Here is a 25,649-nt window from a genome sequence, read left to right on the forward strand (position 1 = left end):
GCCCTCAGACTCTGCGGTAGAGCAAATCCCTTTTGGTGAACAGTCAATATTATTTAGATAAAATATCCTCTCTGTCTCTGCCCTAGGATCCGTTGTCCTGCAACAAAATAAAAAGACAAAGGAGGGGGGGTGGAAATCCTGGCCAGGGGACAAGTTGCAGAATTGTTTTAAAGCGGTCATTGTGTTCAGGTGGCCTGGAGGGACGTAAGGAGGAAATCAGAACCCATTGTGGGCCCATAAACCGTAAACCCAGTGTCTTTTCAACTAAACAGATCGCTATCAGCCCGACAGAGCGACAGAGCCCACTCCTGTTCCTTTTTTGCCCAGTCATTTCCTTTCCTGAGTGTCTGTAAGAACCACCCACTTGGATGTTTCTCAGGATTGTAGGTTTTTAGGGCAAACAGAACCCCTGGGGAGTGCCTGGACGAGCCAAGTGACACTGTGCGCGCGAGTGACGCTGTGTCTGACATCGACCCCCGCTGCGGTCGTGCCCCGATCTGTGTGGATTGCCTCCCTCCCGTGTGGCCGCCGGCAGCCAGGGGCACAGGTTGGGAGCTCGGCTCGGAAGGGGGGCGGGGGTGCGGGTTTCCTGGTGGGCTGCAGGCTCTGCGTGAGAACCGCCCGCTGCTCCTGCTCCGTTCACCGCGGAAGCTTGCCCCGGGCCCCCCTCCCCTTGCTGCCTCTGTCCTCGGTCAGTCCAGAATGGACGAGACACCAGAGCCTCTGGCCATGACCGTCCACCTCCTGGCCAACTCTGGGCACGGCTCACTTCTGCAGCAAACTCTCGACCGGCTCCTGGACTGCGTGTGCCCAGACGTCCGTCCCTTTCTGGTGTCAGAGCGGGTCCGGCCAGCGAAATACTACGACAGGGGCCACTCCAAGCGCTCACGGTTCCCGGGGATGTCTGTTTTGCTCTTCCTGCACGAGAGCCTCGGGGAGGAGCGGCTGTTCCGGGTCCTCGACTCCCTCCGGCGCTGGCCCTGGCAGTGCTACCCGGCCCCCAACGCCCCGGGGCGACCTTGTCCCTACGTTCTCGCCAAGCAGGAGTTCTACAGCCTGGACAGCCAGATGCCCGTCTGGGGCGTGAGGCAGGTGCACTGTGGGGCTGAGATCCTGCGAGTGACACTCTACTGCAGTTTTGACAACTACGAGGATGCCATCAGACTCTACGAGCTGATCCTGCAGAAGGACGCCACCTTGCAGAAGAGCAACTTCTGTTTCTTTGTGCTCTATGCCACCGAGAGCTTTGCTCTGCAGCTGTCCCTGAAGCAGCTGCCCCTCGGGATGTCAGTGGACCCCAAAGAGTCTTCAGTGCTGCAGTTTAAGGTCCAAGAGATTGGCCAGTTAGTGCCTCTTCTACCCCATCCGTGCGTCCCCATCAGCCGCACCAGGTGGCAAACACAGGACTATGACGGCAACCAGATTCTGCTTCAGGTATTCCTGTTTTGCCTCTGATCTTTGTAGACGCACATGGAACTGTGTGATTTTATGTCTGAGATGGGCCTTAGCGATGATCCGATGCAGTGGTTCTCAACCTTGGTGGCACGTCACAATCCCCCGGGGAGCTTGGCTTGGAAAACGTCTCCTGCCACAGCAGCACCCCAGGTCAGTGAGACTGGCGTCTCCGGGGGGCGCCTTGGACGATTCAGATATGTAGCGAGTGTCAGGGTTGAGCATCAGTGGGCTAATAAAATCCCCTCATCTGACAGATAAGGGAGTTCAAGCTCCGCGAGCTTGTAGCTTAAACAAGATTGTCCTTTAAAACTGTGTGCAAATACTTGGCCCACTCTTGGTTCAGAAATAGTGTAAGCTCCTTCCATCCGACCTAAGGAAGCTCAAGCTGTAATTATAGTTGAGGATGTTAAGTTTGCAGTCCTGTGGACTTAATATTTTCCCTGTTGACTTAGGTAGTTTTCTTTTTTATTTAATTTGAGAAAGAGAGAGAGAGAGTGTGTGCATGCGTGAGTAGGGGAGGGGCAGAAGGAGAGAGAACCTTAAGCAAGCTCCACATCTAGCGTGGAGCCCGACCCGGGGTTCGATTCTACAACCCCGGTGATCGTGATCTGAGCTGAAATCAAGAGTCCGATGGTCAACCGACTGAACCCCCCAGGTGCCCCTTGAAAACGCTCCTTGAGAACACTTGACCTCATTTTCAAGCATCTTGTATCACTGTCAAATTCTACCCCAAATCAAGCTAGGTGGTTCGAACTCCTTTTAAAAAAAATCTTGATATAAAAGCCTTCTGTAAGCATCCCCTATAAGCCAAGCACCATCCTGATAGCGATCATGTGGCGTCTCTTATGGAGTATTCTCTTCGGGGTGAGCCTGGCACCTAGAAGCTGCCTGGCTTAGTCTGGGTTTCTTCATTAGCACCACAAAGGTAATATCAACATCTTCCTAGAGTGTGGGTTGTTATGCACACGAAATGCCTTAACACTTAACGCCCACAATGCAATTTTAACTATTATTGATTATGACCTAGACTAATGTATTACGTTGATTACTTCATTTAATTCTTATTTAAAAATTTTTTTAACGTTTATTTATTATTGAGAGACAGAGAAAGACAGAGCATGAGCAAGGGAGGGGCCGAGAGACAGGAAGACACAGAATGTGAAGCAGACTCCGGGCTCCAAGCTGTCAGCACAGAGCCCGACGTGGGGCTCGAACTCACAGACTGTGAGATCATGACCTGAGCCGAAGTCGGACGCTCAACCGACTGAGCCAACCAGGCGCCCCATTCATTAATTCTTATAACAACCTAGGAAATCACTATTTTTCCCATTTTGCAGATGACAAAACTGAGGGGGAGAGATTCTCAGTGAATTGCCTAAGACATAAGACAACTCATGCAATTCTCCATTCTTATCCAGTGCTCTGTGAGTGTGCATGCTTGAGTAAGTGTGTGCAGGCAGGGCATGATACTCACAGCAAAATGTTCTGTGGCTTCTGTCCTTGAGAAATGGTCAGAAACCCCTTTAAGGCTGATTGGATACAGTAATAACAGGACAGAAGACAAAAAGTCTTTCCCTTTGATTAATTTTGTTGTCATCAGCTTTGAGCTGTTAATAACATATGAATCATAGTGATTCTGTGTCAAAAGATTTCTAAATTATTTACTTCTTGTTCACCTAAGGTGGACAGGTACTCTTTCTGTCGGTTGCCTTGTAATTAACCCAGCAATTTCCAAGGCATCTAAAGTTTCTGCTTCAGCCCCGGTTAATCTCCGGAATTTGTAATCAACCTCACTGTCAAATAAACATTTAATATGTGTGTGCAGCAGGGGGCACATTTTTTAAACTGTTCTTATTTTCAAGATTAACCCAACCAGCTCGGATCAGATTCTCTTCTGTAAACCAATTTTTGCATCCAAGGGAATGGGATCATGGGGGTTAGTATACTTCTCAGGCAGAGGCTGATTTTCTATAAAGTCAGACCCCCCTGGGACTCACAGGGGAGGGTCAGGGACCCCCAGTGAAGATTGTAGGGAAACAAATGCCTGGCGGCCCAGATGACTGATGTTGACCAAAAGAAAGAAAATAATACGTACTCAGTGGAAAACCATAACTATGGATTCACCCTTCCTCAGCACCGGAATGGACGTGAGTGTGGGCGGGTGATGGGCAAAGCCTCCTGAGGAGTGATACCTGGGCCTCCTGAAGCTGGACAGCCCGGAAGAAAGGAGCCAGATGGAGAAGGGAGGAAGGTGTTATAAAGAGGAGAGACCGTGGGTGACAATGTGTGATGTGGCATTTCCTTAGCAGGGCATGTAAAAAAACACACACACAAAAACAAAACAACAAACAAAAAAAACTGCCCGAGGTTCTATGTGGCTGGGGTGAAGAGAGTGGGGTCACGGGAAGAAGATGAGAGGTAGGCGGGACCATATCATCAGGAATATGGTCAGCCACTGGAAGGTGAGCGCCATGGAGCAGGAACCTCTGTCTTCCCAGTACCTAGGACGGCCCGGCGCATGGTAGGCAAGTACATTCTCGTGTGGACGAACAAGCGTCTCGCTAAGGAGCTTCTATTTTATCCTTATTGTAATCAGCGGTCACTGATGGAGCCTGTGCGTGGTACTGACTGGTACATTTAGGTCTGAGGATCAAAAGAGAAAATACAGATGGAGGGTGCTCTGTAAAGTGGACGCTGTAGGAGATTGTGCAGAAGCAATGCAATTCTTGTGTGTGTGTGTGTGTGTGTGTGTGTAAGAAAGCCACCAGCTGTCCTGCCAGAGGCACACAGGGAACAGTTGTTTTCCCAGCTGACCTGCCAGTGCAGAATGTCAGAATGCGCATTTTTGCGGAGAGTGATATTAGGGTTCATAGTAGGTGCTCAGTAAATGAATGGATGTGTCAATAAACGGTCAACTATGTCCATGTTGATTCACCCACCAAATACTTTTTTATTTTTTTAAAGTTTATTTATTTTGAGTGAGAGAGAGCGAGCGAGAGCACGAGCAGGTGGGGGGCAGGTAGAGAGAGAGGGACACAGAGAATCCTAAGAAAGCTCTGCGCGGTACCGTGCACGGAACCCAATGAGGGACTTAAACCTACGAAACCGTGAGATCAGAACCTGAGCCTAAGAGTCGGACGCTGAACCCACTGAGCCACCCAGGTGCCCCTCGTTCACCAAATACTCGTATTGATTGTCTACCCTGCACCGGAACCTGTTCAGGCCCCGCTCTCCATTTGTCTTAGTCCTTTTATTATTTATTTATTTAAAAGAAAATTTTTAATGTTTCTTTGTTTTTGAGGGAGAAAGACAGAGCCTGAGTGGGGGAGGGGCAGAGAAAGAGGGAGACACAGAATCCGAACGCCGGCTCCGGGCTCCAAGCTGTCAGCACAGAGCCCGACGCGGGGCTCATGGGCCCCGAGACTCATGGGCCATGAGATCACGACTGAGCCGAAGTCGGAGGCCCAACCAACTGAGCCACCCAGGCGCCCCTGTCTTAGTTCTTAACGGCTGCCAATGTACGGTGGCTTGATTCTTCCCTTCCCCCTTTAGCGGTGCTTTGTCCTTGCATTTTTCCGTGGTTGCCCCGTGGGAGACAAGACAGCCGTCCCTCTTACCCTGTGGTTGGGTCTTCTTTGCCATGACACGTTGCCTTTCCTGGCGGATGGGCGGGGAGGCTGGATTCTCCCCCAGGAGCCTGCGATACGAGGAGCCTGCTCTGGTAGGGCTGCAGCCCACCCCCTCACCCCCCGCCCCTGCCTTGAGTATAGGGACAGAAAGGGTTGATTTGACCAAGACTGGAGCATGTATGACTTGGAGGATGACCGAACCGGCCTGTGGTAGGGGGTAGGGGTAGGGCTGGAGAGTTCAGATGAGTTTTTGGGGAAAGATTGTGGCCCGCTGAGTATAGGTGCAGGGGGATCTACAACAGGCAGCAGAGAGGCGTTTATTAAGGTTGTTAGAGAAGAAGCAGACATAGTAGGTCCCTGTAAGATTCAGTTTAGATGATGACGCCGGCACCGTCACGGCAGGTAGATTGGATGAGCACCAGACGGACCGATCCAGAGGTGACTTCGACCGCCCAATCAGGGACTAGCAAAGTTTTAAGTAAGGGAAAGCACGATGGAAGCGTGAGGTTAAATATGAACCGGGTTTAAAAGAGAAGGGAGGTGACGATGGGTCTGGACACCTCGGGGCTTGAGATGCCTGCAGGTCATTCGGGTGATATTCCGGAGTCAGGTGGCCCCTGAGGGCAGGAGCTTGGGGTAGGGACATGGGCAGGGTGGGGGCGGGGGGGGGGGGGGAGATGGCTGAAGCCCTGCGCAGAAGTGGTGGTAACCGAGGAAACGTGTGTAGAATTTGAAGAGAAGGAAGCAGAATCTACAAAGCGTCCACACTCCGGGAGACGGGAGAGAGAAGAAGAACTGGGGAATGAAAGGGAGAAGCAGGTGCAGACCGTGATGTCATCGAAGCCAGTGTGTACTTGGTGGCGTGAATTTTCTCGGGTGCGCTAGAACGGGCCCCTGAGGTTCTTCCAGCCTCCTCTCCTCATCGGGCCACTGCTCTCTGGTTGTGCTGCCAATAACCCCGGGGAGATCAGCACCAGCTACAGGGCCGTCCCACCTCCACGGGTAGCTGCTGTGACCACCACGGGCATGTCCTTGCCAGCGTCTCCACAACACTACTGAAGCCAGGCTCTAATTTCCAACAAGGTCTTTGTGAAAGGTTGAGGCTAAAAGGGGAAAACAACAGAACATTCTTTACAGGAGAGGTAACTTACAAGCACCACTGGGTGTCACCATTCAGAGCTCCTTGGCCAAGACGTGACCTTGAGGTCCTCTCACACGTCTCCGTGTGTGCTGCACGTGTGTCACCAGGAGGTGCTCCAGGCCAAGCACACAGCGAGAGCAGGAAGGTTCCCTCTTATCTCTTGGGGACCCACCTTCCAGGTCTTCTTTCTTGACAAGAGTTGACTGCTTCCCAAGACGAATGAAATGGGGAAGTTCACACTCGTCTCCACCACCTGCCCCACCGTGGTGGTGTCTTGTCCGCGGACCCAGGCAGGGGGTTTGCTTACATCAGCACATGAACCGAACGTCAGTACAATCTGGGATGCTGAGTCTCAACAACAGATGTTGGTCATTAGCCGTCCTTTCTGGTGGCTTCTCTCAGTTTATTCCGCCGAATGAGCGGGCAATCACACCTGTGTGAGCTTCGTCCAGTCCCTGGGCTCGCCTCTGGATCCTCTACAAGTAACGCTTGAGTTCTCCAAGAACCAGTGTTTTATTTCATTGATTTTCTCTACTGATTTCCTGTTTTCAAGTGCATTGATTTCTGCTCTAATTCTTATTATCTTCCGCTTACTTCAGATTTTTTTTTAAAGGATATTCTCTTCTTGATGATTTTTTAACGTTTATTTTTTGAGAGAGACAGAGTGCAGGTGGGGGAAGGGCAGAGAGAGAGAGGAACAGAGGATCTGAAGCAGGCTCTGCGTTGACAGCGGACAGCCCAATGTGGGGCTCGAACCCATGAACCGTGAGATCATGACCTGAGCCAAAGTCATATGCTTAACGGACTGACTCACTCAGGCGCCCCTTACTTTGGAGTTAATATGCTTTTCTTTTTTGAGTTTCCTAAGGTGGAAACTTAGATTGTTGATTTGAGGTCTTTCTTCTTTTCTAATATATGCATTCAATGCTATATGTGAGATATATATATATATATATATATACACACACATAATTAAATACATTGTTGGTATTATCATTAAAATTTTTAAAAAAAATCTTTATTTATTTTTGACAGAGAGAGAGAGAGAAACAGAGAGAGAGGAGACACAGAATCCGAAGCAAGTTCCAGGCTCTGAACTGTCAGTACCCAGCCCGACATGGGGCTTGAACTCACCAGTGGAAGTTCATGACCTGAGCCAGTTAGATGCTTGCCCGACTGAGCCACCCAGGCACCCTTGGTATTATTATTTTAAACACACTTTTTTGTTAGATCAACTAAGAATGAGAAAAATAAAAGTTGACCTTCATTTACTCCTTCTTCAATGTTCTTCCTTCCAAGTTTCTGAGCTTTATTACTTTGCTTCTCTCCAAAGAACTTTTAATGTTTCTTGCAAGGCAGGCCTACTGACACACAAATTCCTTCAATCTCTGTTTGAGAAAGACTTTATTTCTGCTTCACGTTTGTAGGAGAATTTCATAGGGTACAGAATTCTAGCTTGGTGGCTATTTTTTTCTCTTCACACTTTAAATATTTCACTCCATTCTCTTCTTGCTAGCATGGCTTTTGAAAAGTGGGATGTGACCCTTACCTTTTTTCTTTTTTTTCTGACATCCGTTGGGATTTTTTTTCTTTATCTTTGACTTCTGTAGTTTGGAAAACGTATGTCTAGGTGTAGCTTTGGGGGGATTTTTGCGGTGGTGTTCTCTGAGCTTCCTGGATTTGTGTTCTTGTGTCTGACATTAATTTGGGGGAAATTCTCAGGCACGGTTATTTCAAATATTTCTTCTGTTCCTTTCTCTGTTTCTTGCCTCCTGGTGTTCCCACCATGCAAATGTGACACTTTTTGTAGCTGCCTCCCAGTCCTTGGATATTCCGTTCTGGTTTTTTGTCTTTGTTCTCTTTGATTTTTAGCTTTGTCTTGTTTTTTTAAAGTTTGTTTGTTCATTTTGAGAGAGAGGGGAGAGAGCATGCCCGCAATTAAGAGAGAGGCAGAGAGAGAGGGAGAGAAAAAAACCCAGGCAGGCCCCGTGCTGCGGGTGAACTCACAAAACCATGAGATCATGATCTGAACCGAAACCAAGAGTCAGACGCTCAACCACTGGGCCACCCAGGTGCCCCTGGTTTTTAGTGTTGAAAGTTTCTTCTGAGGTTCACTCTAGTTCAGTGATTCTTTGCTCAACTGTGTCCAGTCTACTAGTAAGCCCATCGAAGGTGTTCTTTATTTCTGTTACAGTGTTGGCTTTGTTTTTTTTTTTTTTTTTTTTTAAATCTCTAGTGTTTCTTTCTGGTTCTTTCTTAGGATTTCTGTCTCTGTTTACATGGCTCACCTGTCCTTGCTTGCGGTCTGCTTTATCCATTAGAGCTCCTAGGACATTCATCAAGTTATTTCAAATTCCTGGCCTGATAATCCCAACAGCGCTGCCATGCCTGGCTCTGATGTTTACCGTCTCTTCAAATTGTATTTTTTAGGGGCATCCGGGGGGCTCAGTCAGTTAACCATTTGAATCTTGATTTCGGCTCAGGTCATAAGCTCATGGTGGTGGGCTGGAGCCTTGAGGTATGGAGCCTGCTTGAGATTCTCTTTCTCCCTCTCCCACTGCCCCTCTCCTACTCACGCTTTCTCTCTACCTCCCTCTCCCTCTCTATCTCTCTCAAAAAAAAAAAAAAAAAAAAAGAAGAAGAAGAAGAAGAAGAAGAAGAAAAAAAGAAAAAAAAGGTCTCTTTTCTCCTTCCCCTTCCAGAAGCACAAGGAGAAGCTTCTCCCATATTTATTGTGAGAGTCTGGTCAGGCTCCTGGAGGTAAATCTCACAAGCTTGTGGGGCCCCTCTGGGTCCCCCTGGAGGTTTTAACTCTCAGAGTTGTCCGCACGAAGCCTTCTGTCATTCCTTAGTCAGAGTTCAGGTTTTCCTCATCTGGCCCTGCTTCCTGCTGGTGTTTCCCCTTAGGAGTCTCTGCTCTGAGAAGCCATGATTCCCTGCATTTATCTGTCTCTCCGGTCCTGGGGCTGCTATTTGTCCTTCATCCTCACTTCTTGTACAAATGCTGGGAGAGTTTCGCCATAAGGCCACAAGCATCATGCACATTGACCACTCCTGCCTCGAAAGTCTGTCCTCTGTAGGTTTGCATAACCCAGCTCTTTAAGTTTGCCTTCTCTTTCCATCTTTGTTTCAAGGACTCACCTCTTTCTTCCTGTCCCTAAATCAGGTTCTCTCAGCCTTGGCGGTATTGACATTTTGGACTAGATGATTCTTGGTCGTGGAGGACAGTCCTGTGCCTTGCTGATGTGAGCAGCACCGTTGGCTCTGTCACTAGAGGCTAGTAGTACCGACCCCCGCACCCCAGTTGCGACAACCAAAACGTCTCCAGACCTTGTCAAACGCCTCTGGGGGTGAAGGTTCCCCCAGCTGAGAACCATTGTCCTTGGCCGAAGGTTTCCCTAAGGTTAAGAAATATAGACCATCCTGTGGACTTAGCCTCATCTTTGTTGACCTTACTGCTGTGTGAGAATCTCTGGCTCTCGACCTTTAGCTTATTTCCGGCTCCCTGGAAGACCACGGGACCATCATGTCTCATTCGCACCTCGCATTCAGTCCGAGCGAAACCTAAGACACCATCGACAGCCTCCCCCAACCTCTCCAGCTCTGGTCACCCTCTCCCCATTTGCAGTGGTTTTGAAACATTGTCATTTTTAAAGCCTCTTTTCCCAGAAGCCCCTCATTCAGTCACACCTAGTGAATGTAGGTGAATAGAAAACTGTGGTAGTTTTCTACTGGGGTCATTCTTTTTCCCCCTTCCTTCTTTGAGCCCGGGTAGCTTTAATGGTGTATTATTATTATTATTATGACATTCTAACTCTTCACTCCGGCTCCAGGCATCCTATTTTACCCGGCACACCACAGTTGAACACATTTTTAAATGGCGGCTAACTTTATGGCTAACCCAACTTTCTTTCCAGAAGTCTAGGCTCACCCCTGCACCCAGATATGTTTTTTTATTGTCCTAAAATACACAGAACACAACATTTATTCACCTGAGCCCTTTTTAAGTGTCGGGTTCAGTGCCATTAAGTACATTTACAATGTTACACTACCATCACCACAGTCTGTTTCTAGAACTTTCTCATCACCCCACATAGAAACTCTGTACCTATCAAGCTATAACTCCCTCTTCCGTCCTCCCCTAGTCCCTGGTAACCTTGGTTCTTCTTTCTGTCTCTATAAACTTGCCTATTCTAGGCACCTCTGCTATGTGATGCGACACATAGCATATAATACTTGTCCTTACGTATGGCTTAGTTCACGCAGTGTAATGTTTTCTAGGTTTATCCATGTAACAGGTGTCAGAATTTCATTCCTTTTTGAGTTGAAAAATTTCCATTTTATGGATATCTGGCATCTCTGCATTGCCTAAGCCGTTTCTTGTCCAGAGATGTCTTTCTCTGCCTCTTCACTTCTCCACCCTGCCAGGCTCTGCTCGAATGGCAATTTGCCTCCAAAACCTGCCGTGAAGCTCCAATGCACATTAGCTTCCGTTTGGTGCACGTTTCACATGGAAATTTTTGTAACCCACAACTGATTACGTATTTTCTTATTCTTGTACCATATAATTTGGAAGTCTATGACTCTCCGCTTCCTTTCAGTATTTTGTTGTAAATGTCTATTTCCAGTAGACCAGCGGGTAGACAGCTGCTTCCACACCACCGGTTGATCGACTGCTTGTTTTCAGGAAATAAGCCTCTCTCTTCGGAAAAGGTGTGTGTTCCAGAAGCTAGTTTGCTGTAAGCGAGCACGTGGTTCTTTTCACCTGACCAACATTTGGCTAAGTCTGTCGTTGTGTTCTGTCTTAGCCGTTCAAGAAATCAAAGAACAAGGTCTGTCCTGAAGAAAGTAATTCATCTTCTTCGGTAGCATTTCTCGAGGGTCCTTTCCCATTTCCGAATCTCTCCGCTGTGTGCGCTTCCACTCTACTCCTCCCTCTTTGTCACTCTCTTCGTTTCTTATTCATTCTCCATCCCTACCCCAAATGTGCCCCACACAACCACACACAACACACACACACACACACACACACACTGCCATCCTTAACCTTCTGCTCACTCAATACTTGGGTTTATGCTGCCCTGAAGGAACACTTCGAGGCATTGCTCAGAAGGTTTTCACTCTTACAGAAAAGCAGTTAACATCAGTGGTTGTGATTAATCAGTTAAAGTAAGTACCTTTCTTTTTTCTTTTTGTAAAAAAATTTAGTTATTTATTTTTGAGGGGTGAGGGGTGTGTTGGGGAGGGGCAGAGAGAGAGGCAGACAGAAGATCTGCTCTCTGAGAGCAGAGAGCCTGACACGGGGCTTGAACTCACAAACTGTGAGATCATGACCTGAGCTGAAGTCAGATGCGTAACTGACTGAGCCCCCACAGACGGCCCCCACTTTTTTTTTTTTTTTTGTAAGTACCTTTACTTTAAAGAACAATTAATCAGAAGACAGTGGTTTCAACTCTTAAGTAAGCAAGTTTGGCATTGTTCGGGTGGTTCTTATTATCTGCATCATTTGTTTCCATTTAATTTTTTTTTCAGTGCAGGAGAAATTCTCTTATCTCTTGCAATCACGTTTAGTAAGAGACAATCTTATTTTCCCTTCATGGTATGAATCTGTTCTTTAACAGCTTAATCATTTTTTAATGATGTATATTCTCTTGTTTCTCAGGTATTTAGAATCAAATGAGTGACGCACGATAGTCCTATTCATCAAGATAACTGCCAGGGTTCCCCGAAACTTGAAAAAGCTAGTTCTCAATTTGTAACATTTTACAAATATTTCTTGGAAAGATGAGCTCTAAATGATCAGAATTCTTACAAATGCATTTCAATTTGTGTTCTGGCAAGAGCAGCCTTCTTCTCCCCCAAGGGATTTCTCTCAATCACTCAGCATTATGTTTCTCCTGGAAATTCTTCACTGTAACTGCACACGTCTGCATTTCTACATTAATAATATTGCACTCAATTGTGGTCTGTGGTCTAAGGATCTTAGACCTCACTTTGAGAATGAGAAGTTGACATTTCCTTCTCCTAAAATGTGTGCAGAAATGGCCAACCATACGATGAAAGTCATTTTGACTTTTCTTTAAAAGGCTTGAGATCTACCTAATGTCAAATAATTAGGGGCCCAAAAGGATGTTACATCTCCATACCTTTATACATGTAAAAATGTACATTTTGTTAGGTGCTAAGCTTTACGTATGTATCCAAAAGACATCTAGTTGATTACTTACCATGTGCTAGGCACTATGCGAGGGACTGGAGATACAATAATGAAGAAGATGAATATACCCCTTGCTCAAGATGGCAAGTTCAGAGAAAGACACAGAGATGTAAGTGGACAAGTGCATAACAGTGTGATAACTACTATGATATGGAAGTACAGGCTGCGAGGAGAGCTAGTAATAATGCTAATTACTATGATACTAACCAACTCATATTTAGCAGAGCTATGTCCCAGCCACTGTTATCATTTAATCTTTTCAACAACTCTATGATGCTGGTACTCAGGATTATTTCCTTTCATAGGTGAGGAAACTGAGGCATAGGAAGATTAGGTAACTTCTCTAAAGTCCAACAACTAAGTGGCAGAGCCAATATTTAGGGGACCTAACCCAGAATCAGTGACATTAAGAAAGCTTCCAAAAGGAAGTGACGTGGAAGCGGGGGCTGATCATGGGTTTTTAGGGAGAGGGGTGAGAAGAGACATATCCCAGACCGAGGAAATAATATACACAAACACTGGCACTGGGAAAGAGCAAATCATGTCCAAAGAAGCTCGATTTTGGCAAGTGGAGGCTGAAAGGGAGGAAGTGGTGAATGACCAGGCTGGAGGAAGAGGGGGCAGACTGTGGAGGGTGTGATCGGTCATATTAAAGGACTTAGATTCTTATCTCAAGAAGAATAGGGAGCCATCTGAAGTAGGAGGGTGACATGATGAAAGCTGTTTCTGAAGCTCCTCTTGTACAGGAGTACAGGAGGGATCGGAGGGACGTGAGGGCATCGACGGGGGCCTCTTCCCATAGCTGTGGCAGTAATTCAGACGAGAGGTGGCAAGAGCCCGCCCTAGGGTTAAGGGCATTGGACGCAGAGAGCCAGGAAGATCGGAGAGATCTTTGGGCGACAGAGTCCACGGGAGTGGATGACACGGGGACGAAGAAGGGGAAATGATGCTCTTGCTTTGCTAACACGGGGCTAACGCGTTTGAAGAAAGGGAAAACGGAATGGAATTAGCATGAGTAGGGAAATGAGTTCAATTTTGAACATGTTGAGTTTGAGGAGCTGGTGCCTGGAAGGCAGTTGGATAGACAAGTGGGAGGCTTGTAAGACAGATCTGAGCTGTAGTTACGCTTTGGGGAGCCTTCATCATTTACACAGTAATTGAAGCTTTAAAAAAAAAAAAAAAAAAAAAAAAAGACTTCAAATGTAAAGGAGAAAGGTCAGCCTTGTAAAATTCAACCGGAGCTCAAGTAACAATGAATGACAAGGAAGCTGATTGAGGATGATCTCTGGCAAGGGCAATTTCAGTGGATTGGTAGCGGGGAGAGTCAGTGCCATGGGTAGAGGAAATAAGGGGAGGTTAGTAGGATAAATGAGTGTGGATACATTTAATAGAGAAGCTTGACTGTGAAGGAGAGGAGAGAGAGAGCCAGAGGGCAAGAGGGTGAAGGAATGTGTTTATTCAAGATAGACCTGAGCAGGTTTAATTGTTGTGGTAAAAGAGCGGGCAGAGCATGGGGTAGAGAGAAGGAGGGGAGAAACAAGATAGCAAAGTGGGAGGAAATGAATCATCCATAAGTTGGCGGTGGCCAGGAAGGCAGGAGGCATTGGAATTCACGGAGCGGAGACTGGTCCTGTTTCTTGTGGGGAGGATGATGATGTTGCCGGTACATTAGATGGCAGGCAGCCGAGAGGTGCTAGCTGCTGATGGCTTTTGTTTTCTCCCTAATCTAGAGATCCTTCTGCCTGGGGAGGGGGTGTGGTGGCCCCACTGACGGTGTGAGGACGGCTCGGAAGGTCTGAAGCAGCTGACAGTTGGCTAAGGAAACAGGACCTACGGGGAGCCTGGGCCCAGTTGGAAAACGCACCTTCATGGTGATGTCACGCTGAACAGTCGTGTGCTTTTCTGCAGCCTGCAGTTCAAGGCACAAGTTCAGAGCCTGTGGGCACGCAGATGGAACCCGGAGTTGGGAGGTCTCGAGGGAGGCTTTGGCGGAACGAAAGGGAGTGGTGGAGAGGAGTGGGAGGTATGGGCGGGGAAGTGGTTGAAGCCATGAGGGCCTTTGGACTCCAGTTGACATGGAAGGAGGTGTTGATGGGAAAGAGCTGATGTAACAGGAGAGCTGAGTGTTGGAGCAGGAAAGACTGCTCAGGGGTCCCTGGGAGGTAGAACATTGCCAGGGGGGCGAGGCCCAGGGGAGGGGCCATGGGCTGAGCAGAGCTGAGAGGAGGGGCGACTACAGACCCTGCCCTGAGAGGCACTTCCTGGTTGCTCTGAGGCTTCTCCTTCTCTTCAGGATTGGTAGAAAATTCAATAGGACCTCAGAACCAAACCAGTGGATTTCCTCATCCAGACTGGATAGTCTAACACCAACCCTGAATGATCTCTGAGTATGGGAATCCCTAGGCCAGTTTCCATTTCCGGAAGAAAAAGACTTCACTGGGTCACGTAAAAAGGTAGATTATAATGTCAAAGGATTCTCCAGGAGGCTAGGCTGGCGGTTCAGCCCTCTGAGGGGACTTGGGGAGTTTGTTCTCCCAGGAGAGGAGACCCCAGCTTGCATCCGGGAGAGAGTCTATTTCCCTCTGATTTGGAAAGAATGAACGAGTTGTGTTCTTGGAGAGGGAGAATTTGGGGTCGCTTGAGGTTGGAGTTGGGGAGAAGCCTTTATTTATTTATTTTTTTTAATTTAATTTAATTTTTTTTTAAGTAATTTTTTAATTCTTTATAAAGCAATCATATTCTTTTGAGTGGCTAATTCCCCGCTAATTGTAAATATATAATAGTTGTTTATTTATTTATTTTTTTTTACTTTTTATTTTACACACTTGTTCAATGAGCTTTACAGTGAGCCGTCACTGCCTTTACCATGTTTTTCTTATGAGAAGTTATTAGATGAATATAATTTTTTAACGTTTATTTATTTTTGAGAGAGAGACAGAGTGTAAGTAAGCTGGGGAGGGGGAAGAGAGGGAGACACAGAAGCCCAAGTAGGCTCCAGGCTCTGAGCTGTCAGCAAGAGCCGGATGTGGGGCTTGAACCCATGAGCTGCAAGATCATGACCTGAGCCGAAGCTGGACACTCAACCAACTGAGCCACCCAGGCGCCCCAGAAATTATTAGATGGATATTATTAGAATGTAACACTGGGTGAAAGGAAAAATGGAAAGGGACAGAAAGCCAGGAAGGGCAGGGGAGGCAGGAGGAATTAGAGAGAGGCAAAGGCAAATCAGGCAACGGAATGACCAGAAATGTGGAGTGGGAGGTCAGCCTGACACGCTGAGACTCACGGTGACCACGTGATAGCATGCTGCTGGACACCCACCTTTTCTGGGTCGGTGGCTGTACTTCCCAACTTTTGTTGGGCCATTAGAATCACCCCAGGGCGGGGGTAGATTTAAAAATTCCTCAGGCCCAGGTGGCTCCCAGCCCAAAGACATTAAAATGTCCACAGGTGGGAGCCTGGTGTCAGTGTTTTAAAGCTCCCCAGGGGGCCCCAGTGTGCAGCCAAGTTTGGGGACAGAAGTTTCTCCTCTGGGTTCGCACACAAGGACACATCCCGGCATGCAGTGGCCGTCCCTTTGACAGTGTCCCCGCTAGAGGGGGTTGGGATGTTGGTGGAGGCTCCCCCTGCGTGAACGGGGGTGGTGGGCTGGATGGGGGAGGGGGGAGAGGGGGAGACGGAGAGTGGGGGGAAGGGGAGGGGAGGGGGCGCGGCTCAAGGGAAGCACACCTGTGGGGGAGATTTCAGGGTAAGTGGCTTGGTCCAGACTGCAGAATACGGGTTTTCAAAGTGTGTTCCGGGGAGCCTTAGGGACCTGGTGAGTGGGGTCAGCACCCCAGCGGGCGGGGGTGGGGGTGGGGGAGCAAAGGGAGGCCCAGCAGCCTTCAACCAGGGCCGCTCTGCAGAGAGCACCTCATATCTAGGGATTCCAGAAAAGTTTCTGCTTGAAAAAAGTGTTGGGAGGTGGGGGGGGGGCAGTTGGGGAGTGGGAAGTCATTGCTTTTTTTTCTATAGCGGTGATCAGCCAACCACGGGCCCCGGGAGCTAAGAATAGTTTTTCCACTTTTATTTTTTATTTATTTATTTATTTTTTAAATGTTTATTGACTTTTAAGAGAAAGAGAGAGAGAGAGAGCGCAAGTGGGGGAGAGACAGAAGGAGAGGAAGACACAGCAGGCTCCAGGCTCTGAGCTGTCAGCACAGAGCCTGACGCGGGGCTCGAACTCATGGACCGCGAGATCATGACCTGAGCCGAAGTCGGACGTTTAACCGACTGAGCCACTCAGGCGCCCCTAGTTTTTCCACTTTTAAATGGTTGGTGGGCGGGGGGGGGGGGAGACGTCATGACACATGAAAATTGCACAAGATTGAAACCCAGCCACACCCATTTATCTCCTTGTCTGCGGGCTGCTTTGCAGCAGAGTCGAGTAATTGCAATGAAGACCTTGGGTCCACGGGGCCTCAGATACATTATACGGCTCTTTACAGAGAATATTTGCCAAAGGAGTTGATGGAAACAACTTTCGCTTTTTGCAGTTTGATCACGGTCACTATACCGTTTCTATCAGAGAGAAAATTGGGGGCTGGGCCTACATGTGTATGGCATAAGTAAGCACGTGCGTGGTGATTTGGTCGTTTCTAGACCTGCTTTCTTACTGTTCTGATTTCTTCCTTCTTGCCTGGGGAGATAAATATGGACCAGTCTTTTTTATTTTCTTTTAACAAACCTAAATACATGTTGTTGTTTTTTTTTTAGATCAGTGTTAAGTTCACAGCAAACTGGAAAATCCCATATGCTCCCCTGCCCCTCTCAGGTACCGCCTCCCCCTCTGTCAGCATCCCGCCATCCCACAATCAATGAACCTGCACAGACACATCATTATCGCCGAAAGTCCACGGTTTATATTAGGTTTCACTCCTGGTGTTGCATGAACTGTTTTGACAAAGGTATAATGGCGTGTGCCCCCCCCCCCCCCCACGGTATCGTACAGAGTACTGTCACTGCCTTAAAAATTCTCTGAGCTCTGCCTGTTCATCCCTCTCTCCCCTCTAACCCCTGGCAACCACTAACTTTTTTTTAAATGTTTATTCATTGTTTTGAGAGACAGAGTGTGAGCGGGAGAGGGGCAGAGAGAGAGAGAGAGAGAGAGGCACAGAATCCTAAGTAGGCTCCAGGCTCCGATCTGTCAGCACAGAGCCCAACGCAGGATTCAAACTCATTAACTGCAAGATCGTGACCTGATCCGAAGTCGGCCACTTAACCGACTGAGGTGTGCAGGTGCCCCCCACTTTTCTTTTTTCCTTTTTATGGTCTCCATAGCTTTGCCTTTTCCAGAATGTCATATAGTCACAATCATACAGTACGTAGACTTTTCAGAAGGGCTTCTTTCACTTAGAAAATGTATTTACGGTTCTTTTGTGATATTCTTTCCCGTATTTGATTAAGGGCAGGGCCAGGCAGGGGTAGGCCCTAGATACCAATTTCTAAGGGCTACTGACAAGAGAGAGAACATTGTCTTTTCCAGAAATCTTCTTGGCCAGAGTGCAGTGTAAAGAGTAGGGGATGAGGCTCCCAAGAGTCCAAGGATGGGAGATGGGCCAGTGAACTCCATTCTGCAGAAGGAGACAGCAGTAAACCCTAGGCTGGGAGCTCTGCTGAGTAGGGCCTGTAAGTTTGGAACCAGAATGGAACTGCTAGGGATTAAGAGAACACAGCTCCCTCCTTTCTTTGTTTCCCACACGACACTAGGTCTGTGCTATAAACAAACGGCACCCCCCCAATTTAAAGAATATTGGCTTAAAAGGTGTCGAATTATTAGTCTGGCTGGAGTGCCCACATGTCTTGCAATAGCTCAAGATATATATCATTGGCATGATCTAAAAGAACTACCAACTTTGGAGGACTGAATTCTTATTCCAGGCTTTATCTTGACTATGGCCACGTGTTTGGGTGGCTTTTTATTGTGATTTTGATTGCATAGTTGGTGATACATTGTTGGCATCAGCAAGTGAGGCCGCCAGATGACATCTTCGAACATCTTTGTGTCATTTGAACAACATGATCTACAAGAACCGTGTGGTTGTCAAGCGGTCATTTGATTCTCAGATTCGTAGCCTTGTCACACGTTAGTTTAGGGAGTCTGAGAGAAAGATGTGTGGAGCTGAATACTGATAGAGCTCATAATTAGATTGGACTTATGACTTCAATTCAACTGGCTCTGTTGCAAGTCGGCTGTGGGCACAGCATGGCGGAGGATGAATGGGACATCGTCTGCTCTCGGCACTTAGTTAATGGAAAACGTCTGTTGAATTTGTTTCTTTTTCCCTTGTCCCTTAGGTCCAACTGAATCCAGGACTTGGTGTGAGGAATGGCGAGCTTTCCTTTCTGAACGGCACCTCGGGAGCTAACATGCTTCCCCAGGGCTCCGGGCTGATCCCTGTCTCCACAAGGAGGACCCTAGAGCCCAGAGGCCGAAGAAGCCGGGCCAGGAGGCTCAAGGTGGGCTCTCCGGAGTGCCCAGCGCCCGGCGGATGCCCAGCGTCAGACAGCTATAGTGGTACTTTGTGGAAAAACCCTGGTTGCCCATCCCAGGACCGCAGCGCAGCCGCGGGTGCCCGGATGCATCTGCCTTCTCCCCACCTCCAGCCTGGGGCCACAGCAAAGGTCCTCAGCCCGGAAAACAGCTTTGAGAAGCTGGAGGCAGAAACTAATGTGGACACAGGGCGCACCACGGTCAACTGTGAACCCAGGCAATCTTTTGTGAGCAAATTTCCAAGGGATCTCCGGGCCAGCCAGCCACCATCCTGCTTGCCAGACTCATCCTTAGGGGCAACTGCCTCCAAGAACAATAAAATCTCTAAGGAAAGGATCCATGGTTTGTCCCTTGCTGGCCAGAGGGATCTTGGTGCAAGGAAGACGATGTCAAAATGTCTCCTTCACCTGCCAGTCCAGGGTGAAGAAAAAGAAGAAGAAGAATTCTTTATATAGCACCAAACAAGTGGGGTTTCCTAAAACACGAGATCAGATACAGTGCTCCAGGAATGGAGCCCTCTGACCTAGAATCGGGCCTGTTTCTTGTTCACGTGAGGGGCCCCGAAGGCTAGCCATGCACAGATCAGTATAGCGCTTATTTCGACTGTTCCCAGTCTCACGGTGCTGTGAACGGTTATTTGCGATCGTGGTCAGGAGGGAACACAGCCAACGTGCAGGGGAAAAAAGCCCCTGGAGACACAGCTAACCCAGCTGGGGGTGTTGGGTTCAACACCCATCAGAAATAATTGCATTGTATGCAAATGAGTCAGCTGTGTTATGCAATGCTGATGAGCGTATGCACTTTGGTTTTAATTTTCGCTTAGGTTGCATAGTTCATCCCCCTGGACGGCACGGGCTATTTGTTCTTTAGTGTTTTTTAATTTTATGTGGCCTCCTTTGGTATCTATGCTCTGTATACTGCATAGCCGCTCGTGATTTTGCCTTTAAAGTTGTTTGCATCTAGAATGAGTTACCATGCATGTGTTTTGAAAATTAGAAACAATTTAGTTTTTTCCTGTTTAATGAGCAGAAACACAGGAAGCCAAGAAATCGGGTGAAAAAGGAAAACTAGGCTCTGGGATTTCCCAGCCCCTCCATTTCTCATTTGTTTCTGGGCTACTTCAAAGGGGCCAAGTGGTTCATGTTTCTAACCAGAGAGGAACATGACATGATTGGATGATTCCAGATCTCTACTTAACGCGGCAGGAAGATTGGATTGGATGGGTCGTTGGAGCAGGACTTACGTTCTTCTAGCCATGTTCAAATTCCTAAATTTCTTTGCAATACTCATTCATTCATTTATACATTCATTCACTCATTCAGCAAGTATTTATTGAGCACCCATGTTTGAATGAGACAGACATTGACATATGGTCCACATGCATTCTGGGGCCATCCAACCACCAAAAGTTTATGGTCCCACCAGTACAGATGCATTGTATCAACACTTGAGAATATGTTGAAGTGTTAATTCCTCTGGAACCCTTTTCCGCAAGTGATGGTCACACTTGCTGCACAAGGCTGTAGTAACCATTCGTCACCTGCAGGTGGAGACCGGCGCATATTATAAGTTGCAATTATAACCGTAATGGACAAATTCTCGGTTGCTCATAGACTGTATTTTTTTGTTGGGTCTATAATAAAGGTTTTTATTTTTTATTTTTTATTTTTTTTTCAACGCTTTTTATTTATTTTTGGGACAGAGAGAGACAGAGCATGAACGGGGGAGGGGCAGAGAGAGAGGGAGACACAGAATCGGAAACAGGCTCCAGGCTCCGAGCCGTCAGCCCAGAGCCTGACGCGGGGCTCGAACTCACGGACCGCGAGATCGTGACCTGGCTGAAGTCGGACGCTTAACCGACTGCGCCACCCAGGCGCCCCTATAATAAAGGTTTTTAAAACATCTGAGGTCTGTGTGTTGTAGTCAATTTATAACGTTATTGGACTCCATGAACCTTGTTCTCCAAATCCATGCTGATTTGGCCCGATCTTTGTGACAACCCGACACTTAGTATACCCACGTGGAGAGAAGGATGTGTTCGGGCTCAAGCACGAGTCTCAGGGAAGAGACACCTGGCTGAGTTTGGGTGCTCTGCTGACCTTGAAGAGTAGAAATGAAGACGAGTCGCAAATAGACAAAGATAAGACTTCTAGGTTGATTTTCTTTTTCTAAGCGCATGACGTCAATATATTCTCATTCTCATTTTCCTTCCCTCCCCCAGACTAAAGTTAGATTTTAGGAAATGGGATGAAGAACTTAATTTCGGTATGATTTTCTATAATAAGAGTTTAAAGTAATGAAAGTCTCATTTAAATTGAGCTCTTGAGCTGCCTTGGAAAGCGCGGCAGGCGGGCAATTCTGAAATTTCCTTCTTGCTTCTTTTGAGGTTACCTGAATTCTTTAACATAAAACATGGGCAAGAATATAAGTACATGGAAATCAGGAAGAATACTGATAAACATGAAGGAGTACCTTACAAAATTGATTTGTAAAATAACACACTCTTAAAGTGACACTGACTAGATCCTTCTCAACACAGGAATCCCATTTATAACACGATGGGATGGATATTCCAGTGCACCAGGGTGCCAAAGTCCCCGCTTTGGGCCGCAGCTTTTAAATGTACTATTTATGGGGCCTTGAACAGTCAGCTTCTTTGATCCTCTGTTGCCTTACCTACTGTAACCAAAAGTTGTTAAGAGAATCAAGATTATGCACCTGAAGGTATTTGGATATTGTTAAGCACAATAAATACGTAAAATAGTAGTATTATTACTAATGGTCCTTCAGACCCATATTTTTTTAAAATGTCATGACAACGAAAGTTTTTTTTTTTCAAACAACTTTTAGTAAAATCAATGATTCAGTTAAAAAAAAAAAAAATCAAACCCAGGGGCACCTGGGTGGCTCAGTTTGTTAAGCGTCCAACTCTTGATTTCGGCTCAAATCGTGATCTCATGGTTCCTGGGTTCGAGCCCTGAATCCGCTGACAGTGTGGAGCCTGCTTGGGATTCTCTCTCTCCCCATCCTTCTCTGCCCCTCCCCTGCTTATGGTGCCCGGTGTCTCTCTCTCTCTCCAAAATAAATAAATAAATGCTAAAAGAAAAAAACAAAAAACCCCAGCTCTCTAAGATTTTTGCTATATGTGCCATTTGTTGACATTCATGTTTCTAGGAGGGAAATTATGGATGGGAAGAAATCAAATACGTCTTAATGTTCAAAAGAGATTGTATGTAACATCGATAAAGTGGCAACTAGTTTAATCGAATTTATCACATTAACCAGACTCTTTACTTGCTTATGCTGTATTTTTTTATTTTTTTTTTTAAAAATTTTTTTTTCAACATTTTTTATTTATTTTTGGGACAGAGAGAGACAGAGCATGAACGGGGGAGGGGCAGAGAGAGAGGGAGACACAGAATCGGAAACAGGCTCCAGGCTCCGAGCCATCAGCCCAGAGCCTGACGCGGGGCTCGAACTCACGGACCGCGAGATCGTGACCTGGCTGAAGTCGGACGCTTAACCGACTGTGCCACCCAGGCGCCCCTGTATTTTTTTAATGTAAAATGTATCACTTTTATTTTAATTCATTTTATTTATTTATTTTTTAACGTTTATTTTTGAGAGAGAGAGAGAGAGTGTGGGGAGGGGCAGAGAGAGAGGCGGGGAGAGAGGATCTGATGTGGGCTCCGAGCTGAGAGTGGAGAGCCCAACACAGGGCTCAAACTCAGGAGCCAGGAGATCATGGCCTGAGCCGAAGTTGGACGCTTAACTGACGGAGCCGCCCAGGGGCCCCCTTCCCCTTTTTAAATCAGAGGGACTCTTGAGAATCCGATTACTTTATATTTCTTTGTAGGCACATTAAAGATCAGTCACATCGCACTTCTTTAGCTATTTTTAACCTCATCAATAGTATATCATACTTTTTTGCAACTGTTCTTTGGACGTCGCTAAACGTTACTAGAAATGGTAGCCTTTGGAAGCTTTCGAATGAGTTTGTTCATTAAAGGAAGTAGAGCAGGGGATTTGGGGGTGGAGAAGGGGAAGGGTGGGACACCCCTCGATTTCCAAAGGGAGGTGGGCAGGAGCCTCGGCTCCTTCCTTCCAGGGAAAGTCAGGAAAAGGGGAAGGGAGGCCAAAGAGAAAAGAATGGAGCCCATTTTCTGTGCATTGGGAACTCTTAAATTTCATCTCCATGTCATAAAATCTATTCAGAAAGTCCTGAGATACCTAATACTGTCTGCCTTTCTTGAATCTTTTCTAAGCCCTCATGCTTGGGCTTTCTCTCCCTTTTCCTTTCCTTTCCTTCTTTTCTCTTCCCTCCTTCTTGTCCTCCCTCCTTTCCACTCACCCTCTATGCATGGATTTGATACTCTCTTCATTCTGTTTTAATAGACTCTGTCTTGGGGGCGCCCGGGTGGCTCAGTTGGATAAGCATCTGACTTCGGTTCAGGTCATGATCTCACGGTTGGTGGGTTCGAGCCCCACGTTGGTTTCTGTGCCCCTTGTGGAATTCTGTGCTGACAGCTAGGACCCGGCTTGGAATCTCTCTCTGCCCTTTTCCTGTTCCCTCTCTCTCTTTCTCAGTATAAATAAACATTAAAAAACAGAACTCTGCCTTGGTGGCATCTCCCAGGATTCCTGAAGAGGACCCGTTGGCTAAGCCCTGGGAGAATGGGAAAGACAAGGCCGCTCCTGCTCTGGGGGAGTGCTCCCCACTTTCCAGCTCACGTTCAGGACTCTCCCTGGGACCGGTAGCCCCATGCCACTGAGGAGAATGGTGGTCTCTCTACCCACGTTGCTCTCCTCTCTGGAGAGCACTGGACCTTTCTAGGAGGTCTGAGATGTTTCTGGAACATTTCTCACAACTAGCAATTTTAAAAATTGGCTGTAGTATATGATGGCCAGCCAGCAGGTGCCGACGGCCCTAGAGAGCACATCATTAGGATTAACGTTATCAAGAACTCAGTCCTCATAAACTTTCTTTTCAAATGTGTCATTTCAAAGTCGAGTTATCCCAGAGAATCTGTCTGGGCTACTGGACACACGACAAGGTCTCTGCTGAGCATGGGAAGAAATGTGTGGTTTTTACAAGTCCCACATCTGCCGGAGATGTTTCTAAGGTGTTTCTTTTAAGGACAATAACTCTCAAGAGGGCCAATGACATTAAATCTGACAATGAGGGCTGACCTGTGCAGTCCTTGCTACACGCGAGGTGTTTTCCTAAGTATTTCAATCTTAACACTAATCCTTTGAGATAATGATCCCCGTTTTACAGGTGAGTAAACCGAGGCACAGAGAGGCCGAGAGAGAACCTAATCCAGAATTGCACGATGAGTTAGTGGCACGGCTGGGATTAGAACACAGGCTGTCTGGCTGCAGTCTGTGCCCATCCATAGCCACTCCAACATCCTGCCCCTCACAGCAGGGGCGCAAGAGGGGAGACCTCAGCTCCTGCACGGTGCCCACACTCTCCACACCATGCACCTGGACAAGGGCATGCCGCCTCAGTGTCCTTTCTGCCCTTCAAGCACATCCTACTTGTTCTGTCTGCACCAGACCCGCCCTGGCAGGGGAGGGGGTGCTCCGTCTCGTCATTTAGAGTTCAAGTTAAAATTCCTTTTGCAGGGGACCTGACCAGATAGCACCCTGTTGAAGTGCTTCTGGAACCCAGCCCCTAGGCCAGGGCCAGGACCGGAGCAGATGCTTTTGCAAATATTTAGTTCAATGAATGCACGTTGAGGGGCAGGGACACAGACGAGGCGAGGCCTCTATTCTCTAGATGCCAGAGGTAAGAGATTGTCCTAGTCAGCTAGGACGCCTATAACAAAATACCACACACTGGGTGGCTTCAGCCACAGACATTTATATCTCACTGCGGGCAGAAGGGAGGTTTCCTGTGTCTCTTAAAATCTTTTTAATGTTTTTTTAATTTTTATTTTTGAGAGAAAGATAGAGCAATCAGGGAAGGGGCAGAGAGACAGGGAGAGGGAGGGAGACACAGAATCGGAAGCAGGCTCCAGGCTCCGAGCTGTCAGCACACAGCCCAACTGGGGGCTTGAACCCATGAACCGTGAGATCATGACCTGAGCCGAAGGGGGATGCTTAATTGACTGAGCCACCCAGGTGCCCTGAGCAGGTCTTGACTGTAAGAGATGTGGCCACACGGGAGGGTTACAGCGGAAGTGATATTGCTGCTTTTAGAACAGGCTGAACTCCTGCGGGCACAGACTGCGGTCGATTCCAGCTAACCTCCCTTATAAATTATGGTCCCTTTGTTTATTTATTTATTTTTATTTTTTAATGCTTATTTATTTTTGAGAGAGAGAGAGACAGAACATGAGCAGGGGAAGGGCAGGGAGAGAGAGACAGAGACAGAGAGGGAGACACAGCATCTGAAACAGGCTCCAGTTTCTGAGCTGTCAGCACAGAGCATGACGTGGGGCTTGAACTCAGGGACCACGAGATCATGACCTGAGCCGAAGTCGGATGCCCAACAGACTGAGCCACCTAGGCGTCCCAGTTATGGTCCTTTTCATCTCTTCTCACAGGAGAGCGTTTGCATCTTGGAATTTTCTCTTGCTTTGCCCAAGGGTCTGATTCACAGAACCAGAATGTGGTTGAATTTCAGCAGGACATTTTAATGAGGTGTGTGAAGATTTACCTGGTTTCCAC

The 25,649-nt window shown here is 47.4% G+C and overlaps 1 protein-coding gene across 1 annotated transcript; it reads left to right on the plus strand.

Moving 5' to 3' along the window:
* The first annotated feature begins 378 nt into the window (after positions 1 to 378).
* FAM124B (family with sequence similarity 124 member B) lies at positions 379 to 20,964 on the plus strand. Its single transcript, XM_058703172.1, has 3 exons — positions 379 to 1,434; positions 18,779 to 20,618; positions 20,865 to 20,964. The coding sequence occupies exons 1-2, from the start codon at positions 703 to 705 to the stop codon at positions 19,427 to 19,429; spliced, it is 1,383 nt and encodes a 460-aa protein (XP_058559155.1). The 5' UTR covers positions 379 to 702; the 3' UTR covers positions 19,430 to 20,618; positions 20,865 to 20,964.
* The last annotated feature ends 4,685 nt before the right edge of the window (positions 20,965 to 25,649 follow it).

The sequence above is a fragment of the Neofelis nebulosa genome, chromosome 2 (assembly GCF_028018385.1).
Source record: "Neofelis nebulosa isolate mNeoNeb1 chromosome 2, mNeoNeb1.pri, whole genome shotgun sequence".
In the NCBI taxonomy this organism is placed as follows: domain Eukaryota; kingdom Metazoa; phylum Chordata; class Mammalia; order Carnivora; family Felidae; genus Neofelis; species Neofelis nebulosa.

Excerpts from the sequence above, each read along its gene's own strand:
- FAM124B (XM_058703172.1), top strand. The coding sequence starts at position 703 with ATGGACGAGACACCAGAGCCTCTGGCCATGACCGTCCACCTCCTGGCC. Across the intron at positions 1,435-18,778 it reads GCAACCAGATTCTGCTTCAG|GTCCAACTGAATCCAGGACT; the intron begins GTATTCCTGTTT and ends CTTGTCCCTTAG.